Source organism: Pinus tabuliformis, chromosome 8 (genome assembly GCF_031772625.1).
Source record: "Pinus tabuliformis cultivar Carrire ecotype Pingquan chromosome 8, CPIR1, whole genome shotgun sequence".
Lineage (NCBI taxonomy): Eukaryota > Viridiplantae > Streptophyta > Pinopsida > Pinales > Pinaceae > Pinus > Pinus tabuliformis.
Window position 1 is genome coordinate 1714015239 of NC_142294.1, and position 22136 is coordinate 1714037374.

The 22136-nt window shown below is 37.6% G+C and overlaps 1 protein-coding gene and 1 pseudogene across 5 annotated transcripts in view; one reads left to right on the top strand and one right to left on the bottom strand.

Moving 5' to 3' along the window:
• The first annotated feature begins 13650 nt into the window (after positions 1 to 13650).
• LOC149242876 (UV-B-induced protein At3g17800, chloroplastic-like) overlaps positions 13651 to 22136 on the top strand; it is a 307875-nt gene continuing 299389 nt past the window's right edge. Inside the window, exons 1-2 of one of the 4 annotated variants that reach the window (XM_089374382.1) lie at positions 13651 to 13824; positions 13946 to 14107. In XM_089374382.1, the coding sequence (XP_089230508.1) occupies positions 14042 to 14107 (66 nt within the window). In that variant the 5' untranslated portion in view covers positions 13651 to 13824; positions 13946 to 14041. The remainder of the gene's footprint in view (positions 13825 to 13945; positions 14108 to 22136) is intronic. The other 3 variants (XM_089374381.1, XM_089374379.1, XM_089374380.1) reach the window with 3 other exon arrangements.
• Positions 18362 to 22136, bottom strand: part of LOC149242877 (putative inactive kinesin-like protein KIN-7B) — a 42080-nt pseudogene continuing 38305 nt past the window's right edge. The window contains exons 3-7 of the transcript XR_016268199.1: positions 21211 to 21524; positions 20943 to 21047; positions 19776 to 20849; positions 18918 to 19249; positions 18362 to 18754 (exon numbers count right to left, since the gene is read on the bottom strand). The product of XR_016268199.1 is annotated as a putative inactive kinesin-like protein KIN-7B (transcript). The remainder of the gene's footprint in view (positions 18755 to 18917; positions 19250 to 19775; positions 20850 to 20942; positions 21048 to 21210; positions 21525 to 22136) is intronic.

The window sequence follows — 22136 nt, forward strand, 5'->3', positions numbered from 1 at the left end:
TCAATGATGAGAATGTGTCATCGAAGGCGAGAAAACTGCCATTAAGGCATGCAAGCCTCAAGGTATTGAAGGTTTCTAGATCAACTTCCTAGATAATGAGTAGAAGTCGATAGGAAGTGACCCTTCGCAAGAAGGCCTACGACACAAAACTCATGTCAAGTTTTGAAGAACAACAGTTTGGAGTAATCCAAGACTAACTCATGGATCATCGATGCAACTGAAGGGCGTGACTCGCAAAGTAATTTGACAAAGGTTGGACTTCTCTTGAACAAATCAGAGACACGACATGATGACTTAATAACATTTGACTCAAAAAAGAATACCCAAAACTAACTGAAGACTGTCAATGAGGTATGGTCAATTAGGAGACAAATGGATTTCCCAACCCAAGCACAAAAAGTGATGGAGTGTCATGTTCAAGAGTGACATATTGCCTTTTACAAATACAAAACAAAGATTCTTTCTCACTTTCCCCCACGATTACTAGCAAGTACCTCTCTATTTATTACAAGCTTGAGGAGGATAACATATGCTTGTCCTGTAATCTCATCCTTTGAATGAGTCCTCCGAAGTATTTTTAATGAACCCTAAGAAGGAGTAGTTCGGTCTTGTAATTCTTAACAAGTCTTGCACTGTTTATATTTTATGATTCCAGTGAATGGATAACTTGATGTCATTTTCATGTTTAAAGAGTTTGAAAATACACTAAAAGAAAACTTGTTCAGTTCTTTCAACGTAAATTTTAACAAGCTCAGAGAAAGTAAAGCTCGATGTTTTTCAGTTTTAAGGAGTCAAGAGAAAAACATAAGTAAACTCCATAGTGTCCTTTTTCGTAAATTGTGTCCCTCAAGCTCGAAAAAGGGTAAAATGATGCAAGAGAGAACTCTATTGACCATGATTAGTGAGCATATACCTTTTTCGTAAATAGTATATTCAGTCCGTAAAAGGGGTAAACTTATACAGAATAGACGGTTGCTCATTTACTTTTACAAGTTCGAATAATCAAGTACTCAACGATATTTTTGTTTTTAAGGAATTTGAAAAGGGCGTAAAGAGAACTCCTGGGTTTCACTTTTTTGTAATTGTTAACGAGTTCGAAAAAGTGATAAAAATATACTCAATACCAAAATGATTCATTTTCTGTAAATAACTTGTGATCTACACACTTAAACTCAAAATAATTATCTCTACTAAAAAATAAAGTGAATTTTTTTTTATAAATTTGGATTTTAAGGGTTAATAGGCAAATTATAATATTTTAATTTGCCTAAAAAACTTATAAAACCCCAAAAGGTAAAAAAGTTTTTACCATTTGTGTTTTTAACCTTTTGGGAGTGATAGAGGTCATTTTTACCATAAACTTCAAAGGCGGATTCCGAGAAAACCGTTGGATGAAATTGCGAGCCGTCTTTTTCAGGTAGATCATCTCTCTAAGATCTTAATTTTCATGTGTTTATTTATCATTTAATCGTAGATTTGAATTTTTTGGGGAGGGTTTTAAAAATGAAATTCACCCTCGATGTGCACAGGACGCTAGACTATGATTGACTAAAACAAATACTATGATAGAGGCCATTTACCGTTTAACGAAATGATTGATGAAGTCCCCTTCAAATATTTTGACCATCTGCTCCTCGATGCTTTAGGATCTTCTTTTCGCTCCCCACAGCTTCTCCATGATGTCTTGAAGGAGATTTGCATAGACAAAAACAAACAAGAGATCAAAACATCTAATATATAACAAAAGAGATAAATGGACTAAATAACTCAACCATGTATCATAAACTGATCAATATGCAATCACAATCTATGTAGGTGATCAAGGAATCCTACAAATTATATCAACTAAAATGTAATTGAGAAAGAACAATTGCCTTTATATTAATAAAATGGAGAATAGCCTTACAACCATGTAGCCTTTATCTTGCAAGACCCTTCCCACAATCTCCAACCCTCTCCTTGAATGAATAGCCTTCCAACATTATTCTTGCAGCATAAGCCTACTTCCAATAGTCCTTCTCAATCCTTAGGCCTGGGTTAGCTTTATAGGCCAAGAGTGGGAAGTTTGGGATCCATTTTCCAAGGGATGAGATCCATTAATGGTGGGATAGGGATTCCACAAAGAGAGGGAGTTTCTCCATGATGGAGATATCGAGACTGAATTGGAAACCACTCGAAGCTTGTTGGTTGGGATCGATGCTACCAACAATTCTTATAGTCTTTACTTTTTATTTTATGTGTTAACTCATGTTTGCAGGTCACGGTGTAAGACAATGCATAATTATGCACAGTTCCTAATGGAATCCTCTACGTATGCGCATAAATTGACTAGGGAACTATGCAAGAAGCCAAAAACAAGGTTTTGTACCATGGGATCTAGGAATTCCACTTTCTTTGGGATAAATTGGATTCTAAATGTGTAGAGGAATGCTTTGGGACAAATTTGTGGATAGCGAAAGATCCAAACCGATGGTCATTTTCTTAATGTGACAAAATGACGTGTAACACAAAGGAAATGGAAAAGGATTTGGAAAGACACGAGGCATTAATTGGCATTTTATTTATGAAAATAATGGAAAAGTAGGAGAAAAGGAAGGTGAAAGTTCACAGGTTGCATGTGAGGAGGAAAATGAAGGAAAATAATGGAAAATTGAAGAAATTAGAGGCCTCATTAATAAAAAGGCTTCTGAGGATCAGTTGGCAAGCTTTGGCGAGTATTAGACTTTTGTTAGTTCAATTTTGGAGCTCTCATTCTATTCTCTCTCTCTCATACTCTTGGACACTTAGAGTTTCTTGGAGCACTCTTGGAGGAGTGTGACATACCTGGAATTTGGAGCAACAAGGCAGAGGAAAAGTAGGAAAGTGCAAGAGGACATTAGGATCAGCAACTCTAATGGATTAGCCTATTGAAAATATCAATAAGAAATGTTAAAAATAACATTAAGAAAAAAATCCTAATTTAATTTGTCCTTGAATTAAATTGTAATTCCACATCTCATGACAACTTGTAATAGCTAACTAAGTTAATTTGACTTATTTAGATCAATTAATTTGAGTTGAGGGTCTAACTAGAGTAATGTAGAATGTCTCCTACAATTAGGAGCATTAGTTGAGTTTATTTTGAGTTGTAATTATTTAATTCAGTCTAACTAAGTTAAATTTAGTTAAACTAGTTCCAACTTATGGAGGAATTAGTGGGAGGTCTAGTAGTGAGGTGTAACCTGTAGTGAGGTGTACCTTGTAGTAGTGGGGTGTAACTTACTTTAGTGGGGTGTAACCTACTATAGTGGCGTGTAACCTGTGGTAGTGGGGTGTAACCTACTGTGGTGGGGTGTAGCCTGTGGTAATGGGGTGTAACTTATAGTAGTGGGGTGTAACTTGTAGTGATCAACCAGTAAACTAAAGATTCAGTCATAATTAACTCATGCATGTTAGATCAGATAAATACCCAGTTGAAATTGGAGTTCAGGGACAGTGTACTATTAGTTGTAAAATCATCTAAATTAAACTGATGGTGCATGCAGTCAGAGGAAGACCTATGAGGATTGCACAATTCATAATTGAGGAATTTCCCCATTAAATAGGGGCTAATTCCTTGAGGAACAACTCAAGGAATTAGGAGCTTGGAGGCTTGGAAATTTGGCTAAGTATTGGCCAAAGGTAGTTAGTCAGGCAGAGGATAGAAAATACTTGTGCAGGTTGAGCAAAACATATTGTATTCATCTAGATTCTTTGACTAATGCAAGATACAAATAGCAAGGGTTTTTAGCTGTGGATTTCCCCTGGAAATCATTATGTTAATGTGTTGACTGGATTATTTCTCTTGTATGCTTTGTGATTTCATAATCGTTTAATTGTTTCCGCTGGTGAGTAGAGTAGGTACAAGTCTATTGTTTTAGCAAATTACAATCAACAATCTGAATCTACAAGGAATTTCTACATGGTATCATAGTTATATTTTTAGATATTTCTACATGGTATAAGAGCTATATTTGTAGAAATTCCTACATGGTATCAGGCTTAATTCACAATTGAAATTTCTACATGGTATCAAAGTTAGATTTGTAGAAATTTCTACATGGTATCAAAGATAGATTTCTAGAAATTTCTATGGTATCAGAGCTAGATTTGTAGAAATTTCTACATGGTATCGGAGCTTAAATCACTATAGAAGATGAGAATATGAGTTTGTCTTTTCCAAGAGAAATCGAATTTGCAGTCTCATACTTCAGAGCCAACAAGATGTCGTTCTCCAAATTGAGACTCGATAATGCCCTTGAGGGTAGTTCAAACGATATTGCTTGGAATAATAGGATGGAGGTAGTGTTGGAAGACAACGAGCTTAAGGAATTCATAGAAATATATATTCCTAAGCCAATTTATGCTCAGGATCTGGCAGAGTGGAGAAAGTGTGTGGTAAAGGCAAGAAGGATTATCCTAGAAGGAGTTCGAGATCATATTGTCTCGAACCTCCATGGTAAGGAGACTCCATTTGCAATGTGGAAGGCCTTGATAGACCTGTTTCAAAATACCAGTGACCACAGGAAGCTGGCACTGAAGGAAAAGCTAAGAAATATCAAGATGGAGAAGGGCGAAACTATAGCGATGTACTTGACCAAGTTCACCTAATGTTAGGATGAGCTTGGAAGTGTCAGTGTTATAGTTATTGAAGATGATATAGTGAGCCTATCACTTCTATGCCTTCCCAAGAGCTGGCATAGCTACCATGACTCGGTTAATGGGAGGGAGAAGCTACCAAAGTGGGAGCAATTGTGGTATGACTTGGTACAAGAAGAGATTTGGCGAAACATCAGAGATGGGACCTCATCCAAAGAAGTGGAAGACGACTTTGCATTAGTCAACAAAGAAAAGAAAGCCAAGGGAAAGCAGTCCCAAGGTGAGGAGGGCGGAAAAAAGAAAGACTTGTCGAACATCAAGTGTTTTCACTGTCATGAGTTTGGGCACTATGCCATGAAATGCCCACAAAAGAAAGTAGACAAAAAGGAGTCTGCAGTAGAAGTAGCAGGTGAAGTTTTCGCTTCACAATTTGAACTTAGTTTCACCCTCATTGCATGCATGGGAAGCACTGTAATGGGAAACATGTGGTATCTCAACAACGATGCCTCATTCCATATGAAGGGCAATAGAGATATCTTCAGTGGCTTGGAGGAGAAAGACCTCAAACAGAACATAGAGTTTGGAGATGATGGAAGGTATAGTGCGACCAGTATTGGTACAGTTACTTTTTAGAGGACGTTTGGCTACCCTCTCAGACTCACATGTATGATGTATGTTCCAAGACTAAAGAAGAATCTTGTTTCCATTGCGGTATTGGAAGACCATGGCTATGATGTGATTTTTAGCAAAGGAAAGGTTTTCCTTAGACACATCGTCACGAGACAAGTTAAAGAGATCAGTGTATGAGTCAAGAACCTACATGCACTTGAGGTACAAGATGCATGCAAATCCTTGAGGAGAAATGCAAAGTTTAGAGACTTAGTGGTTGAGAGGGAGCATGAATTACCTCTCAACATGTAGCCTCAGAAATAGCCTCAGAAGCAGCCTCAACAAGTTGTGGAGTAGCCACAATTGGAGAAACAGAGAGGAGGCTGAGTGGAGACATCCACTCAAGAAGAGACCTCCAGTAGTGCGGGATTTTGAGCTAAGTGGGTTGAGGGAGCACATGTAGCCATACCTCTAGATGCGAGGTTGGGTGATATGAAACCTTAGTCCAAGAGTTTCAGAAATTTGGGCAGGATCCATTGAGGCATTTTTTTGTCTCATGGATCATCACCCTTGCCACAGGGCCCACAATACTCAGTAGCAAGAGGATCAATATCAATCAAATATTGAGGAGTGTAGAGCATTGTTGACAATAGAGTAGGAGGCTCGGTAGCACATCTAGCAGCAACATAGTTTTCCCAGTAGATAGTTACACACACAGTTGATTCAATTTATTTTGTTTGGATGCTTTTTCTGGGTTGCAAATGTTGCAGTAGCAACAACAACAGTGACAAGAGTTACAGGCAGAAAATTCCAAAGGTACTGGATCGAGATAGATTTGGATTCCCTTCTTGTTGAGAGGGAGTGTTGAAAATAACAACAAGAAATGTTAAAAATAACATCAAGAAAAAAATCCTAATTTAATATTTCTTTGAATTAAATTGGGAATTAAGTTGTATTTCCACATCTCATGACAACTTCTAATAGTTAACTAAGTTAACTTGACTTAGTTAGCTCAGTTAATTCGAGTTCAGGATCTAACTAGAGTCATGTAGAGTGTCTCCTACAATTAGGAGCACTAATTGAGTTTATTTTGAGCTGTAATTATTTAATTCAGACTAATTAAGTTAAACTCAGTTAAACTAGTTCGAACTAATGGAGGAATTAGTGGGAGGTCCAATAGTGGGGTGTAACCTGCAGTATTGGGGTGTCACCTACAATAGTAGGGTGTAACTTACTATAGTGGGGTGTAACCTACTGTAGTGGGGTGTAACCTGCGGTAATGTGGTGTAACCTACAATAGTGGGTTGTAACCTGCAATAGTGGCGTGTAACATGCAATGATCAACTAGTAAATTGAAGATTCACTCATAATTAACTCATGCATGTCAGATCAAAGAAAGACCCATTTGAGATTAGAGTTCAGGGACAGTGTACTATCAGTTGTAAAATCATCTAAATTAAACTAATGGTGCATGCAGTGAAAGGAATGCCTATGAGGGTTACACAATTCATAATTGAGGAGTTTCCCCATTAAATAGGGGCTAATTACTTGAGAAACATCATAAGGAATTAGGAGCTTGGAGGCTTGGAAATTTGGCTAAGTATTAGCCAAAAGCATTCAGTCAGGTAGAGGATAGAAAATACTTGTGCAAGTTGAGCTCAAGGTTAAGAAAATTATATTGTATTCATCCAAATTCTTTGACTAATGAATATACAGATAGTAGGGGTTTTTAGTTGTGTCTTTCCCTAGGAAATCACTATGTTTATGTGTTGATTGAATTCTTTCTCTTGTATTCTTCATGATTTCACGATCGTTTAATTGTTTCCATTGATGGGTAGAGTAGATTCAAGTCTATTGTTTTAGAAAATTACAATTAGCAGTTTGAATCTACAAGGAATTTCTACATTTATTTGCAGGTGTCGAGTTGCATGTGTGGTTTCCTTGATAGTTTTGGCATGCATAGCACATGCATGTGGTTTCTTCGTTATGAGTTTTCAATGGCATGGAGGATTGCCTGGATTGACAGTGGATTTTCCTAGCCTTTCCATTTCCCGGATAGCCATGGTGTTGTGGGTTTTACTTTTGTTTTCTGGTTGGTGCTGATGTTCCTTTGATTGTGAGTTGAATTATTACTTTCTGGAACCTTGGTTGGACAAACACTTTGGAGCCCTGTAACAACTTGGGTTGAGTTATTAGTCTTGGAGCCTTGGTTGGACAAACACTCTGGAGCCCTATAACATCTTGGGTTGAGTTACTAGTCTTGGAGCCTTGGTTGGAAAAACACTTTGAAGCCCAACAACAACTATTGGTTGTGTTATTAGTCCTGGAGCCTTGGTTTGACAAACGCTATGGTGCCCAACAAGAGTCATGGGTTGAGTTACTAGTCACGGAAGTCGAGTTAGAACTAAAATGCTCTGGAGCCCTAGACAACTTAGGCAGAGACCAATATGGTGATGGTTAGTGATGTCCAACTGTGAGGTGGAATGATTGGTTGAGAGTTGAGGTGGTTTGGCCTCTGGAAGCTCTGAATGATTTTGATTGATTTTTTTTATGAGATCCCACATTCATTTATGAGATCCCACATTCATGCTTGGAATATGGCATGGGGGTGACTGGCTAAAAGGCAAATTTGGTTCAACCTAGTCTGCGGTCGGGTGGTTTGTGGAAGTCACATACCTGGTCGGCCTATGCAATCATCAATAAGATTTGTCTTTCTCCTTGGTATTTTATTTGTAAATATACTTGTTCATATGTGGTTTATATGGATATTATATCCTTGATATTTCTGTTGGTTATATGTTAGTTATGAATGAGTTTTAAAACAGTGGAAATGCATGGCTCTCATCATGTTTTGGTTAATCACTGAATGTACAAAGAATATATGACCTAATAGATGATAATGGAGCTAATGTGAGAAGGCATCAATCCTTCTTGACGATTCTCAGATAAGTATGAGACCCCTATGCTCAGATCTGTTGTTAGGACCTATATATTGCATCTTTGTGACATGTTTGACAAAATGCCAGTCATGGCTAGTAGGGGTCCAGTCAAGTCCTTGTTCAAGTAATTGCATTTGTATCATTTTTCTTCTATTATCTTTCATTTTTGGAAGTGTCATGGAGTTTCGGGTAGTGACTTGAGCCATGGGCCTGAAAAATGGCATAAAATTCAGAGTTGTAGGCACAGAACTGCTTGGGAAAGTCCTTGGTCATAGACATACCCATGTTGTGGGAGTGAGTGGAGGGTACCAGTCACACTCATGCCCATGTCATGGGAGTGACTAGGGGATTAATGCAGTAAAAGGTTAGTTTTTCTAAGGGGTTGGTCACCTAGAAGGTTTGGTTGGCTCCTTGAGGTTATGCAGTATCTCTGGAAGGTCTGTGTAGTGTGTTTTGTCGATTCCACTTCCTTAACTGACACATGGGGAGTTGAATCATATCATAGTAACTCTTCATCACATGTTTACCCTGATTGGCTGGTTACTTGGGTAAATGTGGGAGGAGGGTGTTACACAAACTATATTAGAAGGCAACAAAGCACATGTTGAGATACTTTAGAGGCACTACTCAGTTTGATGTTTGGTATAAATAGACATAGGGAGTGACGCTGCAAGTATTCACAAATGCAGATTGGGCGAGGAGTCCATCATATAGGAAGAGCACTTTAGGAGGAATTTTCAGTGTTGGGTCAACAATAGTTTCTTGGTACATCAGGAAGTAGATATCTATGGCACTCAACTCAGCAGAAGTAGAGTACAAAGCTACAAGTCAAGCAACATGTGAGGCTATTTGGATGAGAAAGATTCTTGTTGGGTTATTTAGTCAGAAGATGGATCCTACTGTGATTTAATGTGATAATCAGAGTTGTATCAAAATCTCTGAGAATTCTATATTTCATGATCGATCCAAGCATATCGACATCTCATATCACCATCTACGAGATGTATCAAAATCTCTAAGAATCCTGTATTTCATGATCGATCCAAGCATATCGACATCTCGTATCACCATCTACGAGATTGTGTGTAGAAGCGGACTATGTTGATGCAGTACATTATGAAAGAGGAACAAGATGCATATATTTTGACAGAGGCTTTGTCAAGAGGAAAATTCGAGTTCCATAGAAACATTTGATAATCCCTTTCTTGCTAAGAGGGAATGTTGAAAATGCAAAAAAATCTAGTTTTGACTTAACCTTGGTCAAATTAGATTAAAATTAAAATTTCTATTTCAGCAAAATACTTGGAGGTAGTTAACTGAGGTGACATGGCTCTTGTCACTCAGTTAACTCAGTAAATTCGAGTTGGAGACTCTTGAGTTCAATTTTACATGATTGATTACTAATTTGTAGCAATCTTTTTCATTTAATTTGAGTTATTGTCATTTTAACTATTTCAAACTGTCAGAAGAACTAATGGAGGTCAAGTTGTGGATGTGTAACTTCATCCACACTCAGTGATCAACCAGTTAATTGATCAATCAACCCAAAATAATTGTTACATGAAAAGAATTCGAGTTACCCAATTGAGATGGAGATTCCAAGGTAGTTTACTATCAGTTGTAGCATATTCCCATGTGTACAGGTGGTGCATGCAGTCAGAGATTGACCTAAGGCTATTGTGTAATTCCTTGGCGTTGAATTCCTAAAAAATAGGGGCAATTTCCTAAGGGAACAACAAAAGGAAATAGGAGCTCGGGAAGGATTGAAATTGGCTAAGTGTTGGGCCAGGTTCAGTTAGTCAGGTAAAGGGATAGACTATACACTTGCAGTGTGTGCTCAAGCTTGAGCAAGCATTGTATTTGTTCTCTATTCTCTGATTAATGCAATACATATAATAAGGGGTTTTGAGCAGTTGCTTTCCCCTAGATAAATGTTTATGCATGAGTGATGTTTCCTTTTGCGTGTCAATGATTCTTGTTTTAGATGGTGAATTAACTTTTGTAGAAGAGTGGATTAGCTTCAAGTCTTGCGAGTTAGTAAATTTCATGAGCAGTATTGAATCTACACATTAAGTTCTACAAGAATAGAGTAAAATAGAGTGTCACGCTAACAATTAATTTCTCAGAGCTCGCTTGGTCCTTCGCTGACATGGAATCTGTCAACGCTTTGATTTTGACATTAAAAAAATTAAATTTTACAATTGGTGTTGATACTCCAACTATCAGTGCTTTTTATTCAACAAATTAAAAAATTGGCATTGATAATCTATCTGTCAGTGCCTTTATTCAACATTTTACAATTAATGTTGTCAATGCAACTGTCAATGCCCTATAAAATTTCAAATAATAAAAAATTACAATGTTGAATTTATAACTATGAAACGAAATGAGATAACACTGCTTAATCTATGGAAGAGGTGCATAGTATACTATTTTTGGATAAACTACATGTTTCAGGATAATTATACATAGTCATATCAATGAGACTTGAACCTAGGTGTGGAGGTTATCATTAAATCTTCCCAACCACTTGGAATATACTCGAAAGGTTTTAGTTTATATATATATATATAAACACATAGTACTAATAGTGAGGTTCTCGATAATTTGAAGGATGAGTTAGTTTTTCTAACTTGTTCAAAGATTGGAATGGGCGTAGGTGTTTATGTTTTGCGTGTTAAGGATTTCTACCATGCTCTAGCAACAACTCAATTTGAATGAGGAGAGATTGAGAGTCTCAAAAGAATCAAATTAATAACACAAATTCCATAGCCACTGTTAAAATTCAAGTAACCTCCCTCTCAATCTATTTGACAGTTCAGATCCCTAGACGAAGTTGCAATTTGACTAAGTTACTCCTAAATTAATGTTGGCAGAGTAACTAAATGTGGATTATGAAAGTTAATGCCTAGCTTGATGTGTTCAGGTTTTAGTTAATTCATGGACACATTGATCGTTCCAAGTGTTAGTGAGAGTGACCTTTAACTAAATAAAATTTGGAAATTCAAAATCTTTTTGGCAACAAAGGGGATCTTTATTATTTCCACCCTAGCTAAAAGAAAGTTTTCTATTGGAATCTGGGCATTTCAAATTGCACTATGTTGGTGTTGATTACTTTTCAATGTTAAATTCAGGTTATAATTTGACTAGATCCAACACAGCAAATGCTCTTTTTGAGTACCAAAAAAACACTTCAAAGAAATTTAGTGAACATAAGTTATGTTTTTAGTCCGAAACATTGACCTATATAAAATGTTAAATAATTATCAATAGTGCCAGGTGTTAGGTGCGGATGAGGTTGTAACAATTTTGAAATAAATAATTATCGATGGTGCCAGGTGCGGATGAGGGTGTAACAATTTTGAAATATGCACGAGGCCGATGTATTTCATACATTTCACCAAACGCCTAAATCGTTGAAAACAAGGATGTGGACACCCATTATAAATCAAATGCATGGAAAATCGTGTAGCAAGGATCTATCTATTACATAGGTTGGGTTGATGCTCTATAACAAGGAATTGGAGACATCCTTGTAATAGGAAATGCAACCCAAATTCTGTTGGAGGACACATGGTGCATCCCTGGATGAGTTAGAGTACATTATTAGGTGGCATTTGAAACTTTGAGGTTGTTCTTGTTTGTTCAGTATTCACTTACCACCTGGGGCTTCTCCTTGATATCGCTCCCTTTGTGGTTGTTGTCTCACCCGGTCCTAGCCTAGGCCCATTACTTGATTCCCCTCTAAGCTCTATCAAGGTTGATTATATCTTTGTTTATTGATCCTCACATCCTCTAGGGTATATTAGAATGAATGAATGAATGAAATTTTAATGTCCATGAGACTAAAAATAGTCTATGGGAGCACCAACCTCCCTGTTTTTCGCCTTTTATAATTCAATCCTTTTCGTACTCAAATTAATGATGAGCTGACCCAACCTTCTAACAATCACCTCATTGAAAAGACAATGCCAGGGAACCGATGTTAACATACTCTCGTAACTATCTTTGATGTCTCTAAAAGCATCACATTCCAAAATGAAATGTTTTTCTGATTCCACTACCCAAGAAGTGCAAAAGTACACACCTGTTCTTCCCAAGCTTCTTTAGGTCTTTTCCATCGACCTGTTTTGCATCGAAGTTGATGCGACTTAGTTCTTAATTAAGCAATAAGAATCTTTTCTCTGCATGGAATGATAGCTCCAATGTACTCTTTTTGTTGGAGATCACAACTGGGGTCGAATTCCTGAACATAGCACTTCTTCTTTCTACCCAACTCTTTTTCCCATATACGCTTGCATAACTTCTCTATAACAAAATTATTTAACTCTTTACTATTTGTGGGACATTCATCGAGGTAAATATTCCATTTTTTTCATCCATTTGTTGTTTTGTCTCATCCATGATTTCTTTCTTTCACTCATGCCTTCATTGAAGATAACTTTAGGCCATCTACCTACTCCCATTTGCTCAATTCTTTTTAGATACCTTATGAGATGCACCATAGCAATTGCTTCGATGGGACTAAGGCATTCTATGTTTTATATTTTTCACAATGTAGTATTTCATGTTTTTAATTGGTAATCTCATTGAGTTCCTTATATTTTTCTTTGATCACCTAGTGGAGGAGGGTCTTCATTTGTTAATAAAGAGTCTCATGTCCTGTATGCTCCTCGAAAGTTGTGCCTAGTCCTCTCATTGGGGGTCTGGAGGTTGTGGCCTTTGGGGCAGGCCTTGAGCTCAAACTCAAGCCCAATTTGTTGCTATCATTTTCCATTCCATTATTCCTGTAATTCAAGTGAAAATCCAACAATTGGAAGCCTTAACCACCAATGACGGTTAGGCCTATTTCTACTTTGAAATTCAAGTTGAAGTTGTTAGTTGGTTTCTTGACCCTTGTCACAAGAGGAGATGGCACAACGAATACCTTAATTCCATCACTCTTCATTAACAAATGAAGACCACTAGTCATTAACAAATGAAAACCCTCCTTGGTTCGATGATCAAAGAAAAATATAAGGACCTCAATGAGATCATTAATTTTACTAATTAAAAACATGAAATACTACATTGTAAAAAATATAAAACATAAATTAATTTTTAAAATAATCAATTTAATAATCTATTTTCTTATTCAAATTTTAAAAAGCCAACTAAAACGTTATCCGAAAGAGAAAACCGAAAAAAATATTATTTAAAATTAATGATAATGAGAAAATAACTTGGATAAAAACACACTCATATCACCAATTAGAACAATTCAAAGCGTTAAATTGTGAGAAGGTTTAAATCCTTTATTTTTTCTGGAGAAATAGATTCAGTAGCATCGAGAACTCCTCAATACCTAAAACTTAACATTTATAACCCAATTTTCCAAAATTTCCATGTCAAAATCCTACTGTAATTCAGGTAGGTGAAATTGTGGTTTGTTCCGACAACGTGGTGTTAAATTGGCAAACCCAAAAAAAACCTTTGACCGAGAAACATATCTACCTACGAAAATGAGACGATGTAAATACATTTATGAAACAGCTCCAATCCCAAACCAATAAAAAAGTTACGATGATTTAAAAACATTATCCAAATATATTAGAAGCCAGCAGAAACACAATCCAAATATTTTAGATTCGACTTTCGAAGCAAATGTGTATCTTCTCTGGTATGTACTCAGATCCCAAGAAAAAACACAATTCAAATCTGCGGATGGATGGTTTAAAATAATGTCCAAGCTACCAAAAATGGTTTCTAATACTTTAATTAAACTGTCGGTTACTGTGCAGAAGAACCTGAAAAGGCAGGCTGAAATTTAATTTATCCAACTATTGGCTAGTATTCGAGCTACATTTGGTGTATAATTTATCCAATTGCAGCTGAAAATGGAGGGTAAATCCATGAAAGCAATTCAGTATAGCAGATACGGCGGAGGCGCTGAATCCCTTCAGGTACATGTTGATATTTTTGTTATCTGAGTTTTGAGTTTTGGGATTCTGCAGCAATGCCAGCGAAAATGTGCTTTGTTGACCGATTTGCCGAAATTTAGGTTAACATGTCCAGCGATGGCGAATTTAGGCTAATCTTACTGCGTGTTAAAATGGAATTATTTTCAATTTATATTGTAATTTGTTACTGATCTTTTGAACTGTCGTAGGTTATTATTAGGGATAGGATAAATAAATAATATTGAGATCGCTATTTTTTAAAATAATACTATTAATCATGTTAAATTTAATTTATGCACGAGGGTTTTTTTCTTTTTCTTTTTTCTACCCACTAGGCTTGAACGGGAACTTCAGGACCAAAGCTTTCACTATCAAAGCAATTACCAATAAGGCTGCCTCATGTAGGTTGATTTTTTAGGTATTGTTATTTCAGATTTCTTAGATATTGTTATTTCATATATTTGTTTTGGGTTGATAGTGAAGTATATATATAAGAGGGTTGATGGTGAAGTTTATATAAATATAAATAACAGTATATATATTTCGAGGTTGATAGTGAAGTTTATATATAAATAAGAGAAGCTGCATGGCAGCAAGTGCTTACCATGAGCGGTAAAGGTAAAGTAAGTAGGCTAGGATTGTTTCTTATTTGCCATAAGAGATCTCAGACCATTCCCATGCAGGTGACAGCAGCATTGACATTGGTAATTTGCAGTCCAGCAGTTTCAGTGCACTACTCTACTAGGTACAAAATTATACATACATATAACTTGTCATTTTTGCAAATGCTGGCGTAGTCACTCCCGTCCCTAGCCAACAGTCAACCCAGCTATTTGATCACTCGATACAGGAAGGAGTGGTCCCACAAAGGTAACCCTGCATAGATTCGAATCCTCCAACTCAACCCGAGTTCTCTCAGATTGCTTCTCAGGAGCCAACTCCTTTTAAGTCTCCTGAGCATCAACCTGAATCATCTTTGGTTCACCGGATATGCTCCGATTAGTGCTATCCTTGCTTCTGCAACAACCTTGACTTTTTGCTCTAGTCTTGTTGGATCTAGGGAAGCCAAAATATGGCATCAACACTGTTCATTGAGCTTCACCTTTCGTATGACTATCAGCAATGGCAAGAAGATGATCAGAATTGTTACTGCAGCAAACAACTGAATCACAATCTGTGGAAGAACCAGCAAGTTTTCCAACAAAATAAAAACCATAAGCAAACTAGCCAACACGAGGGCCATGACAAGAAAAATATAAAAATTCTTAGTCTCGTTCTTCTCTTTCGGAGCCTCCATAGGCCTAATGATTGGCATCAGTAGGAGCAGTGAGCACTACAGAAGTGGGGAGAGTAGCAGCCCTATGACTAACCCTCTGCCTCTAGGGAAATTCTTGACACAAGTCACAATTATTCCAGTATTCACGAATGTCATGGAGCTTCCTCCGATGCATTGATACATGTACATCTGCCACATGGCAGGCTTTGCAACTCTGCCAGTGACAGAGAGCCAAATCATGAGATATCCAGTAAGGTTCATCGCGGAACCCATAGTGAGAACCACCATGGTCCCTATGCATTGATGGCTTGTACCTATGTATGATGAGTTACTTATAGAACTTAGATGATGGAGATCAATAGTATGTTAAAGCTTGGATAGGGATTTCTTATTTTTATAGAGCTTGTTGTCATGTGCATAGGTATTTTCGAGATTGTCATGGCTATAAAAATCTTCTCCCCGAGCACACAAACAACCTTTGAAGATTTCATTTGCAAAGTGCTTCATGGGTACTTTTCAGTGCATGTCTGACTCGCTAGAAGAGACAAGTCAACAGCTAATTTCACTTACCAGATACATGTGAAAGATCTGCCAAGCAACCTATACGAATTGATAACTCCAACTCTGCTGAATATTCTATTTGTCAAGAAGAAGGTGCAATATTCTACAAGTAGTCGAAAAATAGACTGCAATGAAAGGCTTAAGACATCAAGAAATCAAGTAGGTCAGTCACATTTATAAATTTCAACAAACCAATTTTCTTCTATTTTGCAAATCTGTTTGATCCTGTAAGCTAGAATACATGTAGTCATTATCCAAAAATCCCATGAAAATCTATTGAATGTTTGCATAAGCATCAAACAACGATGGAGGTAAGGATCAGTACTTAATACCCTGCAGACATCTTTTACTGTGGAAAATAGGCCAGCATGTCCAGAAACTCCTCCAAGTAGGAATGCAGTTGGATCATGTACTGCAAAAAGGGTGAATGCCAAAAGAATATATTTTTAAATTCGATAAATATGGAAAGAATACTTATACAAAACATTTCAGATTGAGAGAATAACACATTTGATACATATACTTAATCATTTCCTGGTGAGAGTAAATGGATGAAGATCTTTCACAGCTGATGAAAAGAAATGGATAGTGCAATCATCTGGTGTACATATCCTAGACCAACCCAACCTACATTAAGCCTATAGCTTCAAGCCTCCTCGTTTTGGTCTCGGTTCCACCCCACAATCTGGTTGCACTTATATTCAGTGTCTGTTGGCAGTAAATGTGAAGAAATGTAGGAGAAATCAAGCCCCACACCCTCCCAAGAATGTAGATTTAAATTGGACAAACATTATAAGACTTGACATACTCGCGGCATAAGCAATCCGCACAAAATGACAAGTATTTTCTCTGTGTTAGCAACAGCCTCTGTATTTGAGAGCGATTTTTTTTTATTAATTATCTTGTAATACCAGCATATTTGTAGCATTTCTAGACAACTTTGAAAGGAAAAATTACCAAGCTTTCCAGTATCCATGATAAAATCAGAGGAATGCTGGAGGTTGGTTTTTTACTCAGCTTTATGAGAAATCATTTCAGGGAAAAGACTTGGCTAAGACTGAACTCACACAGTCAGTTCTATTTTTTGAGAAATGCATCATACATTACTTCATGGAACAGAGAGAGCTACAACAATCTAGCAACAGTATTACAAGAAAATTCCCATCCTAAAAAAAAGCCAGAAATGCAAGTATATAAGCGCAATAGGAAGGGACTGAACATCTTTACAGAAAAACTGAACTTGGCTTTACAAACCCAAGTCAATTCCCGCTTAAAAGGCCTCAATTCCCCTAAGCTAAGAGGGGATGGTTCTGTCACAACCATTTCAACAGGAGATTCTTCCTCCACAAATTAAGATTTTAACAGAACAGCAATCATTCGCAGTATCTAACTTGAAACTGTCATCACAGCAGTCTCTGATTCACACTCTGGCAGCAGGTTCTTTGGGTGCACCAAATGTCGCCAACTAAATGGGGCAAATGGCAATGGCAATTGGAAAGCTTGGGATGCTTGAGACATTTCCATAAATGTAAGCTGCATTGGGAATTTCCTTTCGCATTGTTCTCTGGAGTACAAAGAGTGGCATAGACCAATTCTCCAATGAAAAAGAATTAACAAAATTGTTTGATGCCCTAGAATTCATAAAAACATAGACCGGGACCCTTGGTTTAGCGAATAACACAAATGCATCATTAATTGGACATTTGAAAATATGACAGTACATCAGTGATAGTATAAGGGATCTAGGCACAATCATACCTCCCACGTCAATTTGTCACGTTTGACAAGGATACTTACAGGATCATTCATGAATTTGTTTGTTTGATGGGAAAATTTAAAAAAATGGTTTTGAAACGTTAATTTGAACTTCCAAAATCCATCATAAATCACCGCCCATTAATGGAGTCGTTTCCAATTATGGGACGCTGAGATCGAATCATCATCCCCCCCTACTCAAACTAGAGAATGTGGGGATTACCAGATTTGAGTGCATGAATGGTTAGATAAATCATGTGCATTACAAATTCAGGTTCAAGCTATGATATTTATAAGTTCCCCATTTTCAAGATAAAACAATAACTAGCAGGAAGTGGAGGGAGATCATTGGCTATTGGAATCCCCTGGTTTTATTAAACCCCCAGCTTATAAAGCCACACAGGTTGAAGGGGGAGCTTTCAAAGGATATATCTATTGTGAGAAGTAGATATGTGAGTTATAACATCCATCGAAAAGAGTTATGTGAGGTTCTAAACAAGGAAAAACACGACTATATCACAGTTATGTCATAAACCATTGTCTAACATATACTAATATTGACAAGCAGGTTATATATTATTTCTCTATTTTTTTGTTTCACTTTCAGTAATGCAGGTTTGAAATTTGTGTTTGCCAATCATGTTAATGACACATGATTACTTTTTCCTGTGTCTTAGCTCTACAGAACACAGTGCACCAGAAGCGCTTCCTCAATTTATCTTCCATCCATCCCAGAGGTCTATAGAGCTATGGCTTGGAACCCAGAGGATGATAACCTCTGGTTGTTCTTCGCAGGTGTAAAGCTGAGCTCAAACATCTCTTTTGATACTCGTCCCGGTTCCCAAAATCCGACAAGCCTAGCAACAATATTAGCACTCTCTTGGATGTGGGCCAAATCTTGGGTATCTGTCCATAATCTCTGAGCCAACTGCAATTTCCTCTGCTTTGTGTCCAGGACAACACCCCATTTCTCAAATAAGGTCTCTCTCTCAGACGCCGTTAATTTCCTTTGCATCTGCCTAGCCAGTATTTCTCTTTCACGCCTCAAAGCTCGAATACTGCAAAATCCACAACTTATTGTTCATATGGATTGGTGCAAACAGTTGGCAGGATTAATAGAAGATCATGCATATTATATTATCTATACACAATACAATAAAATGCGTGGCAGAGGCTGTTATAATCAAATATACAGATGCTGAAAAAAGGGAAGGGATTTACCTAGAAGCCAGAGAAGTGGTCTGATCATCATTGTGAGCAGGGCTATTACCAGCCCTGTGAGAGAAATATTTATGAAGGAATGACAGCCTCTTTAGTTCTATCTCCATGTATATTGCATCTGAAGGATCACCTTTGAATAGTAGGAAAAAATGAGTTCTGTGAACTAAGGAGACGTAGCAGTTGTCCCAGAGTTCAATTATTTGCATTCTCTGTTTCTCAAATTCCAAAGGCCAGGAGGAAGGTGATTGTACAAGTTTGGATGACTGATCGAGAGTCACATCATCGACATTTCTGTCATCCTGAACATTTCCATTTGTCTCCAGTTCCATCACCTGCATAAAATATAGATTATGTTGTCATGGCCCCTCCTTTCAAACAAATTAAAAAGGACTCTGGAACAAACGAAAAAATCAAAAACAAACTTCTGTAATCTTTCCACTCCATTTCTTGGAAAAAAACAAGCCAAACCTAGAACATTTACATGTTAAGTAAATTAGATATATGTGAGATCTCTTCCAGAGTTGTCTCACAACGCCACAAATGAAACACAATACTCTAGCAAAGGATGGTTGTGGTAAATTTCACGTGAGCATCCAATGTGAACACATCCTAAAGCTTTCAGAGAGACTGAGAGAATATGATATAACTTATGAAATCCCCCAGCCAGTACAATGTACATCAAGCAAGATGCAGAAAGACCTAAGACCTGAAACTGTATATAATAGGATTGTACTTCAAAAGAATCTTGTGCTGAAATTAAGGATAGAAAAAGATATAAAGAAACCTTTTAAGTTTTAACCAATCAAACAGAGATTTCTTTTTCGAAAGTACTAAAGAGCAAACAATTTGGAGTCTTACCTGGCAAGCAAGAAGCTGCTTCTGGTATTGAAGCTTGGCCACGCGCTCTTTGAGCTTGGTGACATAAGAGCGAATATTATTAATATTCTCTTCAGCAGCAACCTTGAACATATTCTTAACATTTTTTATGTCAAAAGAAGCACTTCATTCAAGCATTTCAGTGCTGTCTGTGGATAACACATTGCCTTCTTTACCCTCATTTTTATGAAAAAGATTCTTCCTCAAGCTCCCGGGTCTCTTCCAACCAGCTGTTTCTGGTGGAGTGTTTTCGTTATGCCCAAAACTATCTGTCACCCAAGAAGAGGGAGAGGATGGAGGGCTAGTCATTATTTCAGCTATACAACTTCTACTCCTTGTTAGTTGTGGAGCTCTACTGAAATCCGATAATCTAACCTCATTGGGAAGAGGAAGTACAAGATTTTCAATGGATTGTTGCACATTCTGAAGCTGCTCTTCCAATGCAGCAATTGTTGCATCAGTATCAGTTAATTTGTGGAGATCCCCTGAGCCATTCAGTCTTGAAATCTCTTCCTTGAGCGTTGTATCTACTAGGCTTCTCGAAGCAGTTTCTTCTGGGCTTGAATTTTCTTCCTTTGAACACAACGCTCGAATTTCTCCTCTAAACTCTGTCACAGACGATGCTGTATCATTCTTGGGTTTACCTGATTGAGCGATATCAAGGCACTGGACTTCTTTCTGAAGGGCTGCCAAAGCTCTACTAGCATCCTTACCAAGATCCTCCTGCAGATACTCCAACTTTCTAATTTCTTGAACCAACAGTAGGGGATTTGAGGTGGACTCCCTAACAGGATGCTTCTCGGGTGTGGAGGCTGAGGATTGTTGAAATTCTTCTGACTGTAAAAGAGCTTCTTCTTGATGTTTTTGAATGCTTTGCTGATAAAAAATTTCACTGCTTGTCTGACTCACTGTTCCATTGTCAGAGTTATGCAGTTTAGGAAATTGCAAGTCATCTGAACCCATATCATGCCCTGTGCTGGATACATCCGACACTGCACATTCATCTTCATAAGAGTTTATTTTCCGAGCAAGAGTGTGACTGGGATTAATTGAGTACTGCAAAAAAGAGAAATAGAAATAAGTTTTGCATCCCTGAAAATGGCTGAGAACAGCTTACATCTAGCTCAAGAGATGAAAAAAACTAGTTACCCATCTTCTTGACCCTTGACTGCTAGCAATGCTCCGAAGCAGGTCCTCAAATTGGCTTTGTGCAGCATCTCTTTGTTGAGTCAGCTTCTTGATCTCTTGGGCCATCTAGAATATTAGGCGACATCAAACCCCTCATCAGAGCAAGAATCACTGAATTTTATCCACACGGATACAGAGTTGACTAGTTCAAATAAAGAGTGTAGATTAGCTAGGTTTACAGTAAACATGGTGAACATCACAGAATAATTAATGAACAATGTAAGAAGACCTTCTGAATCTGGAGATCTTTCTCCTTCAACAAAGCCTCAGTGTACTGAGAGGGAGCGGAGTTCCCAGGAGCGGAGTGCCCAGGGGCTCGTAATTCATTTTCAAGCCTGGCCACTTCTTTTTGCAAGTGCTTCAATAATGCCTTGTCTGACATAACTATATTGACATGTGCACTAGTCACAACTTCCTTTGCACAGCTAGCAAAGAAGAGAGTATTCCGTGACTGTTCAACACGATTTGAAAAGATTCCCATCCATGATTTCCCCTGAATCCTGTCGAGAGCATGTAGAGCATGTAGTTGAAAAGATAAAAATGCTGAAAATGAAGTTCACAGCACATACAGGAGGTAGTAATCCTGTGGTTGCATCATGGATATCTAATCAAATTAATAATCTATATTTAGATCTATAATCTATTGATAACCTATAATTTTATAAAAGAAGACAAGTACTAAATAAAGTGCATTCAATCTACAACAATATTTCGACATGCATTTTGACAGATGTCATTAAGTAAGGTTACACGTTTTCTTTCCTATCATTCGTGCCATAGCCATATCTTTTCGTGGCTCCGCCTCTCTTCAGGTCGCAACGTCGAAGCAGCAAGCAAGTCCAAGTCCATTTCATTTCATCTCCCAGCACGGGTTTATTCGAGCCATCCTAGCCAATTTCCGAAGTCGGCTTTCTGGAGATCTTCCATGGCATCCAACAGGTCGCAGTTGGGCGAGAGGGCTTTTGAGTTGGGGCGAGTGGTGACCAATCCGACAATGTAGGAGAGGGGAACCAGATCCCCTGAGGCAGTGATTGTTCCTCTGAGAGGCAAGTTGGGTGTGATGTTATAGTCCATGAGCTTTCTCAGAGCGTCAAGAATTTCCCATCGGATCCCTGAGTAGCCCTGCATCAAGGTGTTTGTCTGAACCAACATGGG